At 30.7% G+C, this 21,163-nt stretch overlaps 4 protein-coding genes across 4 annotated transcripts in view; 2 read left to right on the top strand and 2 right to left on the bottom strand.

Moving 5' to 3' along the window:
• Nucleotides 1–2,504: 2,504 nt before the first annotated feature.
• Nucleotides 2,505–21,163, top strand: part of LOC111517035 (uncharacterized) — a 35,969-nt gene continuing 17,310 nt past the window's right edge. Inside the window, exon 1 of the mRNA XM_074172991.1 lies at nt 2,505–2,943. Coding sequence (XP_074029092.1) covers nt 2,734–2,943 — 210 coding nt within the window. The 5' untranslated portion in view covers nt 2,505–2,733. The remainder of the gene's footprint in view (nt 2,944–21,163) is intronic.
• Nucleotides 5,765–9,877, top strand: LOC141481452 (uncharacterized). The gene is made up of 3 exons (XM_074172990.1): nt 5,765–5,950; nt 6,005–6,085; nt 7,180–9,877. The coding sequence occupies exon 3, from the start codon at nt 7,291–7,293 to the stop codon at nt 9,274–9,276; it is 1,986 nt and encodes a 661-aa protein (XP_074029091.1). The 5' UTR covers nt 5,765–5,950; nt 6,005–6,085; nt 7,180–7,290; the 3' UTR covers nt 9,277–9,877.
• Nucleotides 15,238–16,440, bottom strand: LOC141481453 (uncharacterized). The gene is made up of 4 exons (XM_074172992.1): nt 16,125–16,440; nt 15,891–16,072; nt 15,659–15,821; nt 15,238–15,515 (listed from the first exon to the last, which is right to left on the bottom strand). The coding sequence occupies exons 1-4, from the start codon at nt 16,204–16,206 to the stop codon at nt 15,379–15,381; spliced, it is 564 nt and encodes a 187-aa protein (XP_074029093.1). The 5' UTR covers nt 16,207–16,440; the 3' UTR covers nt 15,238–15,378.
• Nucleotides 16,410–19,817, bottom strand: LOC141481454 (uncharacterized). The gene is made up of 3 exons (XM_074172993.1): nt 19,675–19,817; nt 17,101–17,327; nt 16,410–16,551 (listed from the first exon to the last, which is right to left on the bottom strand). The coding sequence occupies exons 1-3, from the start codon at nt 19,689–19,691 to the stop codon at nt 16,436–16,438; spliced, it is 360 nt and encodes a 119-aa protein (XP_074029094.1). The 5' UTR covers nt 19,692–19,817; the 3' UTR covers nt 16,410–16,435.

The following is a 21,163-nucleotide window of genomic DNA, read 5'->3' as shown; positions in this document are numbered from 1 at the left end:
GCTTTGATGAAGAACTACCTATCAAATAGAATACAACGAGTGGTATACCACAAGGGTCCGTTTTGGGACCGGTACTTTTCATTTACATTAATAGTATTACAAAAATCAACAATTTCATAGGCGATATAATATACTATGCTGATGATACTGCTCTAGTTTACACGGGAATATCATGGCATGAAATAAGAGAGACAGTAGAAACAAATTTACAGAAAATATACATGTGGATGAATAATACTAAACTATCACTTACTCTAAATAAAACAAAGTATCTAACCTTTTCCTCCACCCTTCGTGATCAACCCAAAAAACTACAAAATAAAAATGCATATACCACTCTGTGATAATCAAGATACTTGTGACTGTCAGACTATAGAACAAACTTCATCTGTTATACTAGATCAGCACCTAAAATGGACGGAACATATCAACTTTGTTACAAAAAGGCTCAAAGTATTAATGCACACTTTTTATGAACTACGTGACATACTAACGAAAGAAATCTTGACTCAGACACGCCCGAAGAAGCCATTGTATGACGAAACACGTTTTTGTAAAATCGTTTAGTGAAAATCTCACAATAAAGTGTTTTTTGAATACGTTTTAATGCTAAAATCAGAGGAAAACGAAAGTATGGAAAGTAATTTGAGAAAATTTTATGAGATTCTGAGCGATCTAAAATCAGCAGGTGAAAAATTGGAAGAAGTTCAGGGTGTTACACATGTATTGATTACGTTAACATCACCGTAGTATAGTCTAGAGACATTATCTGAAGAAAAACTTACCTTGGATTCGGTGAAATGAATATTTGACGAAGAGAATAAGATAAACAATAGACATATTAGTGTTAAACCACAAAGTTCTTTTTTTAATGAAAGTGGAGAGAAAGAGAAACCCAAAACCCAATTAGTGTGAAGTTACCCACAACTTTTCATCCACAGTTTATGACGAGGGACAATCGAATAGGGTTTACAATGAGAATTGCGAACAGTGTTGTCAGATTGCAAATATTAAGAATTTTACCTGTATTTCGATGTTATCATTTTGAAAACACGATATATTATTGAAACATGTCGAATAAATGAGTCAGCATTCTACATAAACTCATTCTATCAGCCAACTGTCCCTATACAAGCTTAATACCGAAAAACATGTAAAATAAGAGTATAACATTATTGTACCGAAACAGGTAGCGCATGGGAACTCGAAAATTGGTTTCTCGGTAAAAATTTTATAACTTGTAACTCAAAAGTATGTCATTTAAAATATCCTGCGCTGAACAATACCGAAATACTCATCCACAAAATATCAAATTTCTCACTTATCAAAAATAGTTTGTTAATGAAAACTTCAGAATATATTCTTCGAAAGTATATCTATCGACGAGTTTGAACAGATTTGCGTATCATACGTTCCTTCGGTGCGAAAAAAAATACTTCGGTATATTCGAAACTGAATTACTCAAAAAAGTCAAATTTATCACTTATCAAAAATAGTCTGTTGATGAAAATTTCAGAATATATCCTTCAAAAGTATATCTATCGACATATTAGAATAGATTTGCGTACCATACGTTCCTTCGGTGCGAAAAAAAAAATGTTTCCTACTGAATTATTCAAAAAAGTCAAATTTCTCACTTTTCAAAAATAGTTTGTTGATGAAAATTTCGTTTGTAACTCTGAAATTTTCATCAACAAACTATTTTTGATAAGTGAGAAATTTGACTTTTTTCGAATATACGGAAGTATTTTTTATTCGCTTCTTTTGATAAGTGAGAGATTTGATATTTTGTGGATGAGTCTTTCCTGGGCATTCGTATTGTTAACGCTGGATATTTCAAATGACATACTTTTGAGTTACACAAGTCAATAAATTTTTACCGAGAAACCAATTTTCCAGGTCCCATACGCTACCTGTTTCGGTACAAATGAATTTTTCCTGAATAATATTATACTCTTATTTTACATGTTTTTCGGTATTAATTTAAAATGATGACATCGAAATACAGGTAAAATTTCTAATATTTGCAATCTGGCAACACTGTTCGCAAATCTCATTCTAAACCCTGTTCGATTGTCCGTCGTCATAAACTGTGGATGAAAAGTTGTGGGTAACTTCACACTAATTGCATTTTACAGGAGGGGTAAAATAACAGTTTCCAAAATGTTTGAAAAACAAAATTTAGTTCAATGTGCTGTTTTTAGAAATAGTAATTCAACTCGACAAGAAATTATGATCTACAATTTTTGTCTGATTTTTGCGATAAAACTTACCGTTTTGACTGAAAATCGCGAAAAAACTATTTTTTTTGACCTTTGACCTTGAATAAAAATTTGTTCATACAGGGGAAAGATGGGGAGCTTTCAAATTTTATTTTTATTCATATTTTAAACAATCTTAATGTTTTTCAGCTTGGTGGGTATTTAGGTAGCTTCGAATGTCTAAATTGACCGGACTATTAGCTCGGGTACCCGGTATACAGCTTGTCAAATGTAGGAAGTGACTTCAAAATCTCGGCTCAGGTTAGGACCTCCCGTGAGATGCGCATTCGTTAGGAAATTGTGAGAGAAAGAGAGAGATAGAATTCTCAAGTCTCTTCCTAGTTTTGACGAGCTGTACATCGGTTTAAATTTTAGATTTTATATTCTATCACCTGCGTACGGTACTGAAATCTGAAAGCAGTGAAAAGTAATCTGAATAGTGTCACATTTATTTTACACAATATTTCGAAATATGGATAAATCCAATTACCACGATGACATATTGAAGGACGTAACTGATGAAGAATTGGAAGTTTTGAAAAATAAGTACAAAAATCAGAGTATGATACCGAGTGCAAGTAATGCTTTGCATAACGCGAAAAAACTGAGAGAGAAAGGATGTTGCGTAATGAGAGTTTTGTCCCCAGGAAAAGGAGATGGAACTGTTTTCATATCGTTAGAGGTGAGTGTAAGAAAACAAAAATTGGATAAAGACAGCTCATGTTCACGTTATGTTAATCTAGACATTTCAAAAATTATAACAATGACAGTAAAAAATTAAAAAATAATGAATGATTGACCTATATTAGTGTTTTCTTTCCTTAAGTTAATCTTTTTTTTGTGACGAAATCTATTTAGAAAGCGAAGTAGACGGAACTCTACAATAAAACAATAGTGTTTTAAAGTGTATTCTTTATTAATAAGCACAATGGAAGTACAATGTAACAGTTACTTATTAATTACTCACATAACAAGTATAATAATAGAAGATATTAAAAAAGAAAAAATCTAACCAATGAAACTGTTTTTTATATTACATCAATTGCTTGATATTAGGTTTGATAGAAGACAGTTGAAGTCTCATATCAGGTTCGATGTCCAGTCTATTGCGGTATTTTGTTTTCGTGGCTGCATAAGTTAAGAATCCTGTTTCGAACAAATACCACCTATATGTTGTTGTAAACGGGAGAAGAATCCCAGTAAACATATCATAAATGGTCCATTAATGGCTAGACAACTTCTGCCCGACAAATATTGAATGGCCCGGTGCCGGCGAGTCATCAATGGGCCAGCCAGCCCGTGTCCCACCGGCCGGCTGCCGGCCGACACAAATGCCATCATTCGCGCCGTTACTGTCGGCATTGGGCCAGTGCATGGCCACCATCGACACATGCCCGCCAGTTCGGGGCCGTTGGAAACGGCAAGTGATCGGCATGATTATGGTTACTAAAATATGCCATTAATTCCCCCCAAGTATGCCATAAAGAAACCATTAAGTATTAACAGATACAAACAAATTTAATTTAAAAGGAATGCATTATTATAATTGAATTATAGTTTAAAAATAAAGTATAATATATATATATATATATATATATATATATATATATATATATATATATATATATATATATATATATATTTATATCCCTAGCATCATTTTGCGTCCATCAATAGGCTCGGTACATTACATTTTGCTTCCGTGACTATTTTACGTCCGTATATCGGACGCAAAATAGTCATCGTAAATATCTCTCTAGTTAAACGACCGAAACCAACCATATTACAGATTTCCAACGGATATATTCATAGCTTGTTACTGGTTGAGATAATTTTCCTTCTCCCCTTACCAGATGTCAGTAATAGACAATTCAATGGAAGTAAGTTAGTGCCAAAAATGAAAGTAAATATACATTTTTAGTTCATCATAAATCCGATTGGGAGCGCGAGCGAAATATACATAATGTATATTTTCACTTCACTTCACGCATTAAATTGACTCCTATTGCACCAAAAGTCGTGGCAACCCTGTAATACCCATTAAATGTGACTTCGGGACTCCCAGATCAGAATTTCCAGTCTGAAGTGTTGAAATTGATCATGTCTAACGAAAAAATATTTAAGTTCCCATTGTTTTCAGATAAGGTACGTATAATTTTCAAATAATTTGACAGTATGAAAACAGTATAAAATTTTATAAAAATTATTTGAATATCTACGTTTTAATTTTAAACATGAGATAGACTGATAGTTGGTAAAAAATATATTGAATTGCCACTCTGCGTATACTAGTTAATACAGGATAATAATGATATTATATATTTTTGTTGGAGGGCATGCTTTATAAGTGAACAGAATATATATATGATTTAAAGAATTGAAAGGAATCGGGTAGTTACAAGGATTAACTATGAATGTTTATACTGTTGGGGTTGGCAATAAATCAAATCATGTACTCATTAGCTAATGCTTCAACATTAATTTTAATTTAGTACACACGCAGCATGCCTTTCCTTACAATCCTTCATTTTTTAGGTGGGCTTATCATTTTTTGCTTGCAGAAAAAAAAGTAAATGGTTTTGTAATAGACCATTGTCCCCATCGAAAAATTTGAAAGAATCTGGCGATATTGAAGTAAGTATATCAATATTGAAATAAAAAGTGGTTAGGCATAACTAATTGCATAATTTTTTTGCTTTAGTGTTCATAATTTTAAAAATTGGTTAGATGAATTGAATAATTTCTGAGGATAATTGAGTATATTTGAAATGTTTATATTGTATTAAATTTCAACGTCTAATCTAATTATTTACAGTATATTAATTTTCTTGATCATATTCACCCCCGAAAAAATAGGCATTTCGATCAATTTTCGATAGGTATGCGAAAAGAGTATTTAAGTGATAAAAATAACTATCTTAATTATTGATCTATCAGTTATTGGGCTTTTTTCAGGTACACGTTATATATAGAAATATATCCTGATACCAGTTTTTCACGTGTTATAATATTCCCTTGTTAACTAAAATAGTAATTCATTAACTTTTGGAAAGAGTTCTCAAACCATATTTTTCAGTAGAAGAATAAAAAGAACACTATTTCACAATATCAAATCGTACTCAAACACTTTGCGAAAATATTCTCAACGAAAGTTTACAAAACCACAAGTGTTTCGCTATATAAAAGTTTCCGCAAGCTGTTATGTAGCGTCACAGTGAACTGTTTAATTAAATAATTAAAACTGTAACTTTAATTAAAAACTAAGTAAGTTAAATTAAAACTGTAAGTTTTGATTATTTAAACAAATTGGGCTGCGATATTTCATTTATGTAGAGATATGGACTAGCTGTTAAATTTAGTAAATACGGACTATTAAATGATACAACACTTAACTGCCTGAAAGATAGAAAGAGTTTCTTCTTGTACCTCCGAGATTATGCGTTATGATATATTAGATCTGAGATATTTTCAAACAAAAATATATTATGAAGATAAGATAATACGATACTAATAATTTATTTCAGAATCAACAAGTTGCTCAAGATTCACCACTGTATGACGATGATGCTGATCCTGAATATATACCAAGTGATATTGAAAGTGGTAGTGATAGTGACTTGGAGTACATTCCAGTTAAGAAATTGAATCACAATGATGTGACTGGGTCTAAAAAAAAGACATGCAAAAAAGTAACACTGATAAAATAGAAATATGTTTCCAAACTAATGACAATTTTTTTTCAGATTGAGATTCTGCAAAATATCCAAATTTGTTGTCCAAGAGAATCTCAATGTGACAGTGAAGAACAATCCAAGTCAAGCAAGGTAGGCACCATTATTATGTTTATAAGTGTTGAATAGCACGCCCGATCAAATTTTATACTCTGTTTTGAATAAAATAAATTATCAGAAAATAGGGAGTACCTATTCTAGGAAACATTTCTTGAAATCTCAATTTGAAAAATATTCTGGTTGACCGACTTTTAAAAATAGTAAAGAACGTTTTTTTTAATAATCAAAAATTTTTAATTAATTTATTAACTAATGCAGGGTTACATATTTTTGTTAAGTTTTTTTTGACAAAGTTTCGATACTTGCGTGCTATGAAATTGATTGCTTTCTTCCTTTCTTTGGAAGAATTCCATTTTTTTTTTGTATCAAAAGATGAAAAATGAAGAAGTAGGAAGTCAAAACCTTTTTTTTCCCTAAAATCAATCTCTCCTGAAGAAATCTCCTTTCATTTTGAACTATCTAGTCATCTTGGGCGATCCACCATATTGAATTTAGAGAGACATCATTTAATATTTTGTATTCTTTCCAACAAAATTTGATACCGATATCATTTGAATGATGACACTTTGAGTCATCCGCCATATTGGAAATAGAATGACATGACATAGTATTATCATGCAAAATAATCGCGATTATACAAAATTGCAGCTTAGTCGGTTGAAAAAAACTTTAAAATTCAATTGGATACGAACATAATACGAACACGAACAAACATTGCAAGTTGAGTGACAGTTCATAATGTATTAAAAATAGATAGCGTTGAAAACATCGTTGGTTGAATCGTACTACACGTAAGGGATGGAAGGTTAAAAATATGCTTGAAAGATTCCCCCATCAAAATAAAAATCGACGCGTCCAAAGGTTTTTTTAAACCCCATCTATAAGAAATCGTCCAAGTTTTGTTTTTATTGGCCAACCTTGTAGAGAATAGAGACTCTGCCATGAATCCTATCAAATTGGCACACTTTTTCTATTTCTATTTTGATAACGTTTTCAATTTTCACTTGGAAGAAAATTAAATTTGTGAATTATCACATGTAATGCATTTAAAACATAGCCATTTTCGAAAAATGAGGGATTTTCTGTTATCTGAATTTATTCAATTGCATGTGTATTTTTCATTACAGGTACAAACTGATGACCATGAACTCCCTACGTTGGTTCATAACAAAAATAAAAACATATCATCTTCATCCTCCTCAAATGGAAAGCCTAAAAAATATGAGAGAAAGAAAGATATGTGTTATTTTTGTGAAAATGATGTTCAGAATTTTGCCAGACACTTAAGAAGAAACCATTCCTATGAACCAGAAGTTTTAGAAATATTCACACAAAAAGTTAAAACTAAAGAAAGGAGAGAATTATTAGCAATTCTCAAAAAGAAAGGAAATTTTATAAAAAATTCCCAAGAATGTGTAAGGCCTGTCAAACAAGCCCTTCGCTCAGATCAGCCATATCTTCCATGTTCAAATTGTCTTGGTTTCTATAGATCAAAATTTTTGTATCGACATAGAAAAATTTGTCTGAAAGGAGAATCATCACGAAACTCACAAGCAGAGGGACAGAATATGCTCATAAAAAATTACCATAAAATCGACCCGCGTTTGAAAACTGAAGTTTTCCCGAGTATGAGACCAGATAAAATATCTCTAGAAGCAAAGAGTGACTTCCTGATTTGTGCTTTTGGAGCTAGATATCTCAAAATACATAGAGAAAAACATTTCGTCAATGTAACTAGTAGAAAAATGAGAGAATTATCTAGAGTTCTTTTGGAAGTAAAAAAAATAGAACCATCCGTGATAAATCTTTTCGGAGCACTGAGACCTAAGTTTTATGATAAATTAGTTGAGGCTACACAATCAGTTTCTAGATATGACAGCAACAAAGATACTTTTGTATCCCCTTCATATGCTAGAAATATTTGTACTTCTCTAAAACAATGTTGCGATATAGCAATTCATATGATAGTTAAAATAGAACCTTCAGTTGAAGCAGCTGATATGGAAGCAAATATGAAAACTATGATAAATCTATTGCAGTCACACTGGCGGTTTGATATATCAAATCGGGCTGGGAATGATATTAATTTGAAAAAATTCAATAAAGTAACAATTTTACCATTAGCACACGATCTGAAACTATTGAAAGATTACCTAATTTCAACAGCAGATGAGTCATTACGAAGTTTGAAAATAGATAATCGAAATGTTGCTGCTTATAACACCCTGTTGGAAACAGTATACTGCAGGACCATACTATTAAATAGAAAAAGACCAGGAGAACTGCAAAGAATGTTGTTGCACACATACGAACTAGCACAAAAAAATAATGAATCATACGAAGAATTCGATGAAGTTGTTAGCGAGACAGAAAAACTATTACTGAAGTACATGAAAAGAGTAGTCATTAGAGGAAAGAGAGGACGTGGAGTACCAGTCATATTAAGCACAGATGTACAAAGGCACATATCGGAATTATTAAAACTAAGACCAAATTTTTTGGGTGTTGAAAACCCTTTTTTATTTGGTAAACCTGGGTGTTCCACTCCTATCTATGGTTACAAAGTGGTAGCTAAATATGCAGTGGCTTGTGGAGCAAAAAATCCCAAATCCATAACATGTACACGTTTGAGAAAGCATCTTGCAACTATGTCACAATTATTCAGTTTGAGTGACAATGAATATGAGAATTTGTCAAATTTCATGGGTCACACTCCAGGAATTCATAAAAAATGTTACAGGCTACCCGATGATGTTTACCAAACAGCAAAACTCTCTAAATTGCTGATTTTAATGGAAAGGGGAGAGGCACGAGAGCATAAAGGAAAGACTTTAGATGAAATTCAGTTAGATCTAGAAGAGAATTTGCTGAAGAACGAAAATAGTGATGGCAACTGCGAAGACGATAAAGAGAAAAATAGTGATGAAAATATAGTTGAGAAAATGTGTGTTCAGATTAATAAAAACAAAGAAAATGAAAAGATAAAAGAAAATGAACGCATAAATGTTAAAAGAAATAGTAAAGGGACAAAAAGAGTTCTAATACCCTGGACAAATGAGCAAAAAGAAGTTGTGAAAGCTTTTTTTGGGAATAATATAAAGAAAAGGAAACCACCCAAAAGAAAGGAGTGTCAGGAACTCAAAGAGTTGTATCCTGATCTTCTAAATAATAAGGACTGGCTCAAAATTAAAGTTTTCATTCAGAACCTTTATTCAAAGAAATGAATCAGTGTAAAGATTGAAAATAATATGTAATACATATGGTTTTACGTTTTTTGATGTACCTTTGGCCTTCTTACTTTTGTTAATTTCAAATGAATAAAAAATACTGAAACGTGTTAATTTATTGCAAACAGTTGATAAAATATGAACAGAAAAGTTTTTCTTATATTCACCACTAGATGTACTGGTATGCCTTTAGGTTATTCAACAATTAGAACATTCAACAAAGTAGCAACTTCATTCAAAAACTTGAATGTACAATCTGAAAATAATACTTCAATCTCATTTTGTGTTTCCTTTTGGTTATTCCTTTTGTTATCCTTGCTCACTATTCTTTTCAACAGCTCCGAAATTTTTACATCAAAGACCATAAATCTTAGCATGACAAAATAACTCATTGTCACTTCCAGTACATTATCAGTTTATATTATTTGTGGAGTTGTTCATATATCCCTTCATTATAAAAAAAATTATTTTTGAATATTATATTCATTCATCGTTAAATAAGTAAAAAAAAATTATGTTGAACGGTTCTATTGACAAGTGAACTAAAAACTAAAAAATAATTAGGTAGGTCCTAGGTAGCAGTCATCACACCAGTCTTCTCAGCAATATACGGTATTGATCAGATGAAAAAAAATAATAAAATCGTTGGGCGTGGTATTTACATATCTTCCCAGATTACGCTACGCCCAACGATTTTTTAATTTTTTTATCTGATCAATACCGTAGACTGCTGAGGAGACAGGTATGATGACTACTACCTAGGACCGTCCAAATTATTTTTTAATTTTTTGTACATTTTTCAGTAAATATACGTACATACATACAAAACATACTAAAAATAACAAAACTGAAATATTTGGATGGGTTACATGAAAAAAAATTAACATCGAAATTGAATGAGAAATTTATAAAACTAACAACGCCAATTTGTAAAGAAAACAAATCATTGTGATCTGAGATGAAAATAAATGGGTTGAACAATAAGTTAAACGTCAATTTTATGCGAACAATAAAAATAAAACAAATATATGAAAATTGAAACACGAAACCAAAATAATAAAGATGAATGAAATGAAGCAATGAAAAAATAAAAATAAGAAAAAATTAACCTTAATAAATATCTTTTTAATGTAAATAAAATGCCTAATCAAGCTCTAATTTGATCTTCTAGATTCACTTTCCAGTAAATCTGAAATGAAAGCGACGGGCGATATGTACATATTCTGAAGCTGAAATCAATTTGATTGATTCATTAAATTCACACTCAAATACAAATTCATATTACTTTTTCAAGTAATAATCCCTCAATATTTTCATTGTAACCCATTTCTACTTTTTTTGAACTGCACCTTATTCTAATTAGATATTTTGAATATTGTTTTTCATTTAAAATATTCAAACAACGACGATCTACAAACCGAGAAAAAACGAATTTAAATCTTGGATTTACAGAACAGGTTCCTCTAAATAGACTAGAATACCGCCAAAATATTTAATTTTCAAAAAGTCAACTATTACTGATTCAATATTCATTTTCTACATTTGAAATAATAGAGTATCTAATTCTAGTTTATTTATTAAATTTTCTAACTTCATTATAACAAATAAATTTTGATAAAACTTAAACTTTCATTTTATAAATTTTAATTTAAAATTTTTATTTTTACCAATTAATTATCACTAATTGAATTTTATCATTTGTATAACCGCAACTGCTGGCATACATTTTATTAATATTATTTTTCATTATTAAATTTGAATTTATTTAATATTTAATATTACTTATTGCAAATTATTTTAATTTGAAAAATGTATCCGCTTAAATTTAAAAAAAAACTCATATTGTTGACTTGAATCAAATCTATTAAAATTTTGATAAAAACCAAAAATTGAATTTTTTGTTTTTATTTTTTTGGTTCAAAATTTAAATTTTCAACTTGAAAAATTTTTTTTTAAATAACTTAATAATTCAAACTTAAAATAAATCTTATTAGAATTTCTTATTCCAAATTTTTATCTCTCATATTGAAAAAAGTTGATCAAAATTAAATTAATAAATTATCTAATTCATTTCTCTATTCTTTTAAGTTATTTACAAAGTAAAATTCAAATTATCTATATAATTATTTATCAAGTGATTTCACTAATAATTTGAATTCTTATTTATATAATTGTTCGTCAAGTAGCTCCGCTAACACTTTCAATTACCCTTTTTAAATAAAAATGTCTCCAAAATTCTATATATTCAACAATCCTGCTAGCTCCACGAACACTTTCAATTATCCCTTTTTAAATAGAAATTTTTGAATAGAAATTTCCCCAAAATTATATCTGTTCAACAATCGTGCTAGCTCCGCTAACACTTTCAATTACCCCTTTTTAAATAGAAATTTCTCCAGTTAGCTCCGCTAACGCTTTCAATTGCCCTTTTTAAATGCAAATATCCCCAAAATTTTATCCATGAGTCTCAAGTAGCTCTGCCAACTATTCCAATTATTCCTATTTTGAATAGAAATTTCACCAAAATTCTATCTATTTAACAATATCGAGTAGCTCCGCTAACATTTTCAATTATACTTTTTTAAATAAATAATAATAAATAAGATTAATCTTTATCTTTCCTCTTGAAGATGATCACTTGGTGATCGAAACACGTGTCGAGATGTTAAAATAACGAATTGGTGTTGGGAAAAAACTCCAGTAATATTCATTTCTATACCAAATGTTCCAAACAGTGCATCACATCCTAATTTTAAATAGAAATGTCTCCAAAATTCTATATATTCAACAGTCTCAAGTAGCTCCGCTAACACTTTCAATTATCCCTATTTTAAATGGAAATTCCGCCAAAATTGTATTTATTCAACAGTTTCAAGTGTCTCCGCTAACATTTTCAATTATCCCTATTCTAAATAGAAATTTCTCCAGAATTCTATCTATTCATCAGTTTAGGAAGATTAATCTTTATTATTCCTCTTGAAGATGATCACTTGGTGATCGAAACACGTGTCGAGGTGTTAAAATAACGATTTGGTGTTGGGAAAAAACTCCTGTAATATTCATTAGTACACCAAAGGTTCCATTAGGTTTAAAATAGAAATTTATCCAAAATTATATCTATTTAACGGTCTCAAGTAGCTCCGCTAACATTTTTGATTGTCCTTATTTTAAATAGAAATTTTCCCAAAATTCTGTTTATTCAAGAGTCTCAAGTAGCCCCGCTAACATTTTCAATTATCCCTATTTTAAATAGAAATTTTCCCAAAATTCTCTGTACTCATCAGTCCCAAGTAGCTCCGCTAACACTTTCAATTATCCTTATTTCAAATAGAAATTTTCCCAAAATTCTATCAATTCATCAGTTTAGGAAGATTAATCTTTATTTTTCCTCTTGAAGATGATCACTTGGTGATCGAAACACGTGTCGAAGTGTTGAAATAACGATTTGGTGTTAGGAAAAAACTCCAGTAATATTCATTACTACATCAAAGGTTCCAAACAGTGCATCACAAGCCCATTCATAAAGTTTAAACTTTTTTTAGAAATAATGACTTGAAAAACTATAATACTACAAGATAGAGCTTCCCCCTTGATAGAACAATTAACTTATTTTCATGATCATACATTAATAATTCTAATTATTATTTTTGCATTACTGTCAATTAATAATAAGATTATTTTTAAATGAATTTTCACATTGATACTTATTAGAACATACTATTTAAATTATTTGGACTATCTTACCTACAATTACTTTAATTTTTATTGCTATTCCTTCCATACGTTTAATTTACATTTGAGATGAAAAAATAAAAATAAGAAAAAATGAATGTAGAGATTCCAAACCAAGCTTTTTCACGACACGTTCCGATTATTAGTAGCCACAATCGTCCTCAAATAAAAATTGATGAGCATTTCATTTTAATTTTTTATATTACTTTTTCATTTATTGTTTGAACCATTTATTTTCATTTCAGCCCACAATAATTTGTTTTCTTTAGAAATAAGGTCGGTAGCCGGGCGGTTCGACGTGGGTGCTTTGTTCACTTTCTCAATCGACCGATGGTTCAAGCCGCAGGCTGAACGATCGATTTTCACTTGCTATCGTCCAACACGTGTTAGGAATCATACGTTAAATGGTAAGACTTTGTCAGTCCTTAGCTCGCACAAGTTTCGACTTCTGAGGGTCAACGGAAAAATATATTTTAAACATACGTATTTAAGTGGTCTAATATTTTTTCAATTTCCTTCTAATTGTTCATTTAATTTAATTTCTCTTCCCATTTTTGATAAGTATTTTTCTGTAACTATCTCATGAATATTTTGGACCACTTCCTTTATTCATCCAAATAACTTAACTATTGACATGACTACTGAGAATTTCGCTCACTCAATTAGATAAAATTTTGTACTGAATTTTGAAGTTGGATTGCTTTTTAAAAATTATTCTTCAAATATAAGTGTTGTGCCACGAAAGCAAGAGTTAAAAGTCTGATCAATAATAATTGATGTGCTTTCTGCCTTCAAGCCTCTCTCTTTGTTTTCTTGTTTTGTTTTTATCACTCCCTTTGGAACCTTCATGATCTAATTACTGTTAGCACCCTAACATTAATCTGATTCTCATTCACGCAGTTAAAAACATTTATATTACTATTATTTTTGATTTGTAAATAATATATATTTTTTCGTGACTTCAAGTTACACTTGTAAAGCCTGTGAACCTCTAGATTTAGATTTGTTTTCTCTTCTCTTATTTTTTTTTCTCTCTTTTCTCGTTCTCTTTAGTTTTGTTTTAAGGGTTGAATGGAAGAGCAGTCACCAGTATCCTTGGATAGGGGCGACTGAATTCCGCCCTTACACACTATTATGGGATATAGTATTGTAGTATCGTATTATAATTAAGTGTGAATAAAGACATATTATTATTATTATTATTATTATTTCTATTCATAACTTTTTCACAAAATTTTCATAAAACTTGTTCATTTTTGTCCTAACATAATGAATGAGAGTCGTGAAATCTAAATTTAAATTGGTATCTTACGATTTGATTCTTTGGCAACATCGCGGATGCAAAATAGTTGTTATGTACAAATAGTATACATTTGAGGATGCAAAAAAGTGCTAGACATGTGAGCAAAATATACAGGGAGGAATCAATATAGATAGTGAAGAGAAAGGAAACAAAATCACTCGAAAGTGAAAAAATCGTATATTTTTTTTCTGAAAATAGAGAAATATGAAATAGTGTCTCGTTTTTGAAATAACATAAATATTCAATATACGCAATTATATTCACCCTAAATACATTACTTCTGGTGGACGCAAAATGCTTTGTCTGCGAAAGGACGCAAAATGCCCGCAGGATGTAAATATATATATATATATATATATATATATATATATATAATATTCTTTCGACAGTTGGTAGTATATATATATATATATATATATATATATATATATATATATATATATATATATATAATATGGCTTTTTTGGTCTACTCATATTATAAGGACCTTAAATTTCTACTACTTCACTTTTTAAGTTTATGGTATGTCGAAACCTATTGAGCAATGATAATTATAAACACTTTTCCAACGCACCAGAACTAGGACACTTTTCTCGACGCGCGTTTCGCTAACCAAGTTGTTAGCACAATCGGGTGATGACTAAAATAATTTTAGTCATCTCCTGATGATGCTAACTTGGTTAGTGGAATGCGCGTCGAGATAAGTGCTCTAGTTCTGGTGCGTGGGAAAAGTTTTCTATCTATTAATTGAGCAATGATGGTAGAAATATTACCGTAAGTTAAAAAAATTATATCAGAACTATTTTTATGAACCAATATATAATACCCCCTGTTTACCATGGAAAACATTTTCAAGTCAACGTGTTTTAATGAAGGTTTTTCTAAAACAAGTATTGATAGGTTATTTTAATGAACATCGCGAATAAGTTTTATCTCAGTTTATTTATAGAAAAATATGTAATATTCTGAAAATTATTATCTGAAAACAAAAACTAGTGATATATTCCTCTTAAAAAAATAAACATAATTCCTTAAAAAAAAAATTAAAAATAAAGAGTGGTCGTCTAATGATGGTCATCTTTATTTCGCCTTTTGGCTCGTCCTCCCTCTCTGTCCGGTGCATTTCTTAGCCAATGTTTGATAGTGTTTTCCACACTACTCATAGTTGTACCTTGAGCACATAGGTTAGCTCTTACACAAACTGAAACAAAAAATAAACATTTAAAAAATAGAGATAGTTATATTCTCTAGACTTTTTTTCAAAGACATAAGATATAATGAGAAATAATGTTCTATTGACAATATTCACTCACTGCCAGGAGTTGAAGGAAAAATTTTACTCACCATGAATAAGCGTTATTATCTTCTTCAAACTATTAAATCCCTGTTTGTTATTCCGTCCAGACCAATTCATTTGGAGAGCCACCTTATGTGTTATTAGTTGGGACATTATCTTTCGTACTGTTTCAGGTCCATCTTTTCCACCAAATATTTGAAACTGAGAACACTGAAATTTTATAAAAACTGTAGATATTCACCAAATAAAAAAATTGATGTCTTCAAGTGAACTACTTACAGCTTTGGAAAAAAAATCTTCATCTTCCAAATGTGTATTAAACTCTTGAAGGTCTTCAATACTATCTATTACACACAACTGTTCCGGAAGGGGTTGAGAGTTTTCTATTTTAGAATTTAGAATCAGATGTTTGATATCTATTTTAATGTTTTCCAGTTGTCTTAGAACTTCAACTATTAAAGCTGAAAATATTTGGATATCAACAAAAAAATTTAAATACAATGCTCAAATTACCTTTATTTTCTTGACATGCTTTACTTTCACTGTTTCCAACAGTATTGTCTTGATACAAACTACTTTTTAAACTTATTTGCATAGACTGGCTATTAGGTTGTTTGTTTTTTTCAATACTATTCTGGGCATTACTTTCAGTTACTAGATTCGTAAAAGCAGGATTATTAGATGCTCTCCTGCAAGATGTTTGGCTTTGACTGTTGTTGTTGTTGTCATAAGAAGCACTTGTCAGAAACTTTGTATTTTTCTTAGGTTGCGGAATCTTCGGTATGATATTTTCCTCATCCGAATCAATAAAATCTGGTTCATAATCAGAAAAATGTTTTTTTTTTTAATTTTCTTTTATTATGTTCATGATCCAGATCAGATTCAGTCTGAGATGCCTCTTCCAACCTATGGAGCTTTGTTGTAGCTCTTTCATAATCAACTAAAAAAATAACAATTGATAAATAAATAAAAAATAAATAAACTTACTAACAATCAGTACATTTTCAAGTAGACATAACCAACCAATTAATTATATTTACTTTTTGAAATTTACTATGATTTCAGATCAAATAACCTTTTGAAAATAGAATATTTTTTAAACACACCTTAGAAATTAAACCTCTTTATAATAAGAAATAAAATGTATGTTGAAGTTACATTTTCAGATCTTTTTTAAATTAATTAAATTTCATAACTAAAACACCCCAAGATCATATTAGGTTTAGGAAATGATGGCTCACTGTATACAAGATTTCAGATGATATGGAACTGATAATTAGATGACCTAGTAAAAACATAATTCAAAAAGTTCTTGTCTAGATGTGATAGATTTCAATTAATTTTAAGTACTGGCAAGTGACTAGTAAACGTTTCGGCGACGCTTGTCGCCATCTTCAGGCCTACAGTAGAAATATACAGAAGCATTTACATATATTATTTATATTCACTTTCGAATATGTATTTTATGGCCAATTGGGAATAAACATACCAGTTGAAAACTTTACTACAATGGCACATTCCATAGATTTATCTTCCTGAAGATCACTATGTGCTTTTATCAGTTTTTCCTTCTCTTTATCAGAACGAAGATATGATGGCCAATAGCAAAACATATTTCCATTTCTTGCAAATGTCCAATTACTTGATATTATTGCCATAGGTATTATTCCATCTGAGTTTTTTTCTTCAGGAAACTCTACCACAAGAAAATGATTCCTACAAAAAAAACACATCTACAGATTGAACCAGTACACAATTAAGGTACAAGAAAAAAATGCATGTTGTGAATATAGTAATAATTTATTAAAATAGGTACATATACATACAATACATAAAACAACAGTTGATATCACTGTAAAAATAAATAAGTAAAAAATTGTGTTGGAAATATCAAAGGCAATGAAGTAAAGGAGTACACATATATGATGTCTGATATTTCAATAGAACTCCCTTATTAATTATATTGTTAACTGGATATGTAACGTCATTTGATTCATCCTCTAGTGAAACTTCAAACAATGATATTAGATCACTACTTGTGGGATAATCTAAAAATGGTTTAAGAATTTGTAAATGTTTTCCTTGAATATAAATCAGATCTGCTAGAACAAAAATAGAATTAATTAAAAGTATCTTACAGTTCTTTAAATAAACACAATTATTTCCCATTTTGGTAGTAAATATAAGGCCATTATGTGAGATTTTCTTATAAAACTCACGTTCATCATTAACTTTACTGTAACCATTTCCAACAACAAATGTGCCATCAATTTTTGGTTTAATATTCATTTCTCTTCCTTCTGAAATTCTGTTGACCACTTGTTGTAAAGAGTGATTTGATTTACGAAGCATACGCTTCATAAATGACAAATAATTCTCAAAGTAGAAACAATTAACTTCATTAAGTGATGAGATATGTTCAGCATCCTTGACAATATGAATGAGCGAATGGACATTGTAGACACAAAAATCTCTGCCATATATTTGTAACGAATTACTTACAAACGATCTCAATAAAAGTTCTGCAAATTCACTGTACTCAGATTTTAGTGATGACAATAATATTGTTATCCCAAATTTCAACAACATGAAATTATGGAAAATATGATCGGGAAGAATATCACAAAGAAGAGGTGACAAGTATAACAAAAATTGTCTAAATTCAATAGCTTTCCAATGGTCTAAATCCTTGAGAGTCCTTGGTATTCTATTGAATTCAACTGGCCAAAACTTTTTAAGTTCTTTAATTCTGTTTTCTAACAAATTATACTTTTCAATTTTGAATCGAAAGAGACGACTGCCATCTCTCCACAAATGTGGCAATTTTTTAACTACTCCATGGCAAACACTATGCATATAGTCAATTGGAAAGATAGATATCATCCCAATATTAAGCTCACTCAGAGGACTTTGACCTTTATGATAATCCTCATATTTCCCAGAATTGAAGTCCGTATCTGACCTCAAGGCAGCTTTTAAATCTGGAAATGTCATTTTATGATTGATATAAACCCCTCTAACTAAACATTTATCGCACCCATAATATGCATTGTGACCTTTAGTATTTTTAATGTAAGCTCTAGCAGGGGTATCACAACAAAATGATCGACATGAAATACTAATAATTTGATTTTGAAAAACAATTCCACAATTTAGGCAACTTTTCAGCTCCAAAACAAATTCAGATAAAAACAAATTCAGCGGAGGTTTGCAGGGCCCAGAATAAATTGCAACGGGAAAAGGGGGTTCATTTGGATACTCAACTATTTTACACAAAATGGGCCAAAATGACTCTTTTGTACTTTTGTGAATTGGCAAACCATCTATGTTAAAGTCAAGGGTGCAATGTTTATAAATATGTTTGTACTTGTCAAAGATTTTCAACAAATTATTTTTCAATCCAAAATAATGAAAATAACCCTCTCCTATTTTTGTCAAACTGGATTTAGATGGTGTTTTCAATAATGTCCTAGCATCTGTTGGAAGATTCTTTATTTCGGGTTCAGATTTGAACCATTTTAATAATTCGGTAAGTGCTGTATGTGTCACATTATTTTGTAGTGCCCATGTTTTCAAAAACTCTTTGGAACTAACAGAATGTCTAGCGTTCTGCCCCACAACTACAGTATTTCCAATTGTTGATTCATTATGACCATCACTTTCAGAATGTACACTTTCTTCATAACTAGAATCGGAATAACTGTCTTCACTATTGTCTGATATGTTTTGATTTTGATCGTCGACACTTCCAATGTAACTTTCAAAACTTTTTCAATCTTCAGAATGATTAGATGTTGTAGGTTCACATTTTTTTACTTTATATGAATCAGATGTTGACATGAATGTGTTATTTTCATTCTTATCTAAAGATGTGTGATTAATGTCACTTCCATTACCTTCATAGTGACAATTTGACGATAATGTAGGTACATCTCTAGCAATCAATTCAGCATTAACAATATTCAATGTGACTTCACATTTTTTTTTTGCCAATCTGTTTGATTGACGTTTGCTTTTTCTTTTCATTTGCCAAGACATAATAAAATAATAAAAATTAATTTACTCATCTGTGTTGTCCATTTCACTAACTGCACTATAACAATCACTTTTGTAAACAAATTCAAATTATTATAATTTCTCTGTTCTCCCGTCGACATCTACGGCTCACGATTTCAGTAATAACAAATTTAAGATGGCGTCGAACCTGGTTCTCTGACGGAAAAAAGTGTCACTTGTCACTTGGGTGGATGAATAAATCAGAGTGAAATATTTGAATGATACCTTTATAACATTGCCAGTAATTTTATCATTAAATCGTCATCCCTATAGAATTCAAAAAACATGGGTAAAAGCTGCTTTCTTTTCAAAACTAATTAATTGAACAAAACACTTTTTGCTAATGAATCATGCTCTATTTAACGTGTTATACGTTCAGTGTAGATAAGAAAGTGGTTATAATTATCCATTTGTTTAACAAGCAAGAGTTAATTAACTTTGTCATATTTGATGGCAATATTTTAGGTTAATGCCAATGACCTACCTGTAAAAATTGATCGCTGGCAAAATATTGGGGTCAGAACACTGGGCCAACACTGATCAGGTTAAAGAATGCCGTGCCGGTAGAGCCGTTACATTATGTGTGACGGCCCGACGATATATCACCGGTGCCGTCAATTCGCCGACAATTCCGTCGATGGCCCAGTGCATTGCCAACTTTCAATGTTTGCTGGGATACTCGGAGTCATTTTGGCAAGCATTAGATATTCATCACGGATTGTACCAAAAATCGTTGAGAGGCGTCGTTTTGAACAGTGACTGCATACTTGTCTCTGATTACATTTCTAAGAGAGATTCCAAATTTTTCGTTTGACATACTTTCGGCAGAGTAAAAATCAACCAATAAGTCTACTCCCACTACTTTCATTCATAAATTCACAAAGTTCTCGGTGACCTTGAAACGAAGTGTGGAGCCAATTTCGTTCTTTTACCATAGGCGTGCGCTTATATAAAAACGAAATTTGAGGTTATTAGAGAATATTTTGTGATAAATTACTTATAACCAACTACAAAAACTAAAAACAATATCAACAGCGAATAAACTAAACACAATAAAAATTTCCGACCTTTTATTATAACTAATCCGATGTCCGTGGTACCGTCAAATCCTTCGATACTACAGCACTGAATGCGTTGGATGATAATCTCATCCTAAGAGCGGTTGAAGGTCCCCGGCAACTCGGGCGGATCAGGTGGTAAGAGAGCCTACTGGTTGGATTATTCTACTGTGCTTCTGCAAGTCGGTAAAAAAGGATTATTGTTATTCGGAAAAATACTTCTCAAAAAATGAACGCATCGAAGTTAGATATTGGAGCAATTCTTCAAATACATTATCTTTTCTGAGTCGTTATCGGTTACAAACTCACTAAGTGACGTAAAGCTTTCTATTTCTATTTTATCAACGTAAATATTCCAAAAATATAATTTTCATTTGAAGGTAGTTATTTTGTTACAGGCCTCTGGAACACTGATGTACGTTCACCTTGCAATGATAG

Source organism: Leptinotarsa decemlineata, unplaced genomic scaffold (assembly GCF_025532065.1).
Source record: "Leptinotarsa decemlineata unplaced genomic scaffold, Ldec_3_MD MMD2_tig00000199_RagTag_RagTag, whole genome shotgun sequence".
NCBI lineage: Eukaryota > Metazoa > Arthropoda > Insecta > Coleoptera > Chrysomelidae > Leptinotarsa > Leptinotarsa decemlineata.
The sequence above is the reverse complement of the archived record's forward strand: the minus strand, read 5'-3'. Positions and strand labels throughout refer to the sequence as shown.

Excerpts from the sequence above, each read along its gene's own strand:
- LOC141481454 (XM_074172993.1), bottom strand. Across the intron at positions 16,552-17,100 it reads TGTAGTAAAGTTTTCAACTG|TTGATTATGAAAGAGCTACA; the intron begins GTATGTTTATTC and ends TTATTTTTTTAG.
- LOC141481453 (XM_074172992.1), bottom strand. The coding sequence starts at position 16,206 with ATGCAAATAAGTTTAAAAAGTAGTTTGTATCAAGACAATACTGTTGGA. Across the intron at positions 15,822-15,890 it reads AAGATTTTTTTTCCAAAGCT|TGTTCTCAGTTTCAAATATT; the intron begins GTAAGTAGTTCA and ends ATAAAATTTCAG. Across the intron at positions 15,516-15,658 it reads GATAATAACGCTTATTCATG|TTTGTGTAAGAGCTAACCTA; the intron begins GTGAGTAAAATT and ends TTTTTGTTTCAG.
- LOC141481452 (XM_074172990.1), top strand. The coding sequence starts at position 7,291 with ATGTGTTATTTTTGTGAAAATGATGTTCAGAATTTTGCCAGACACTTA.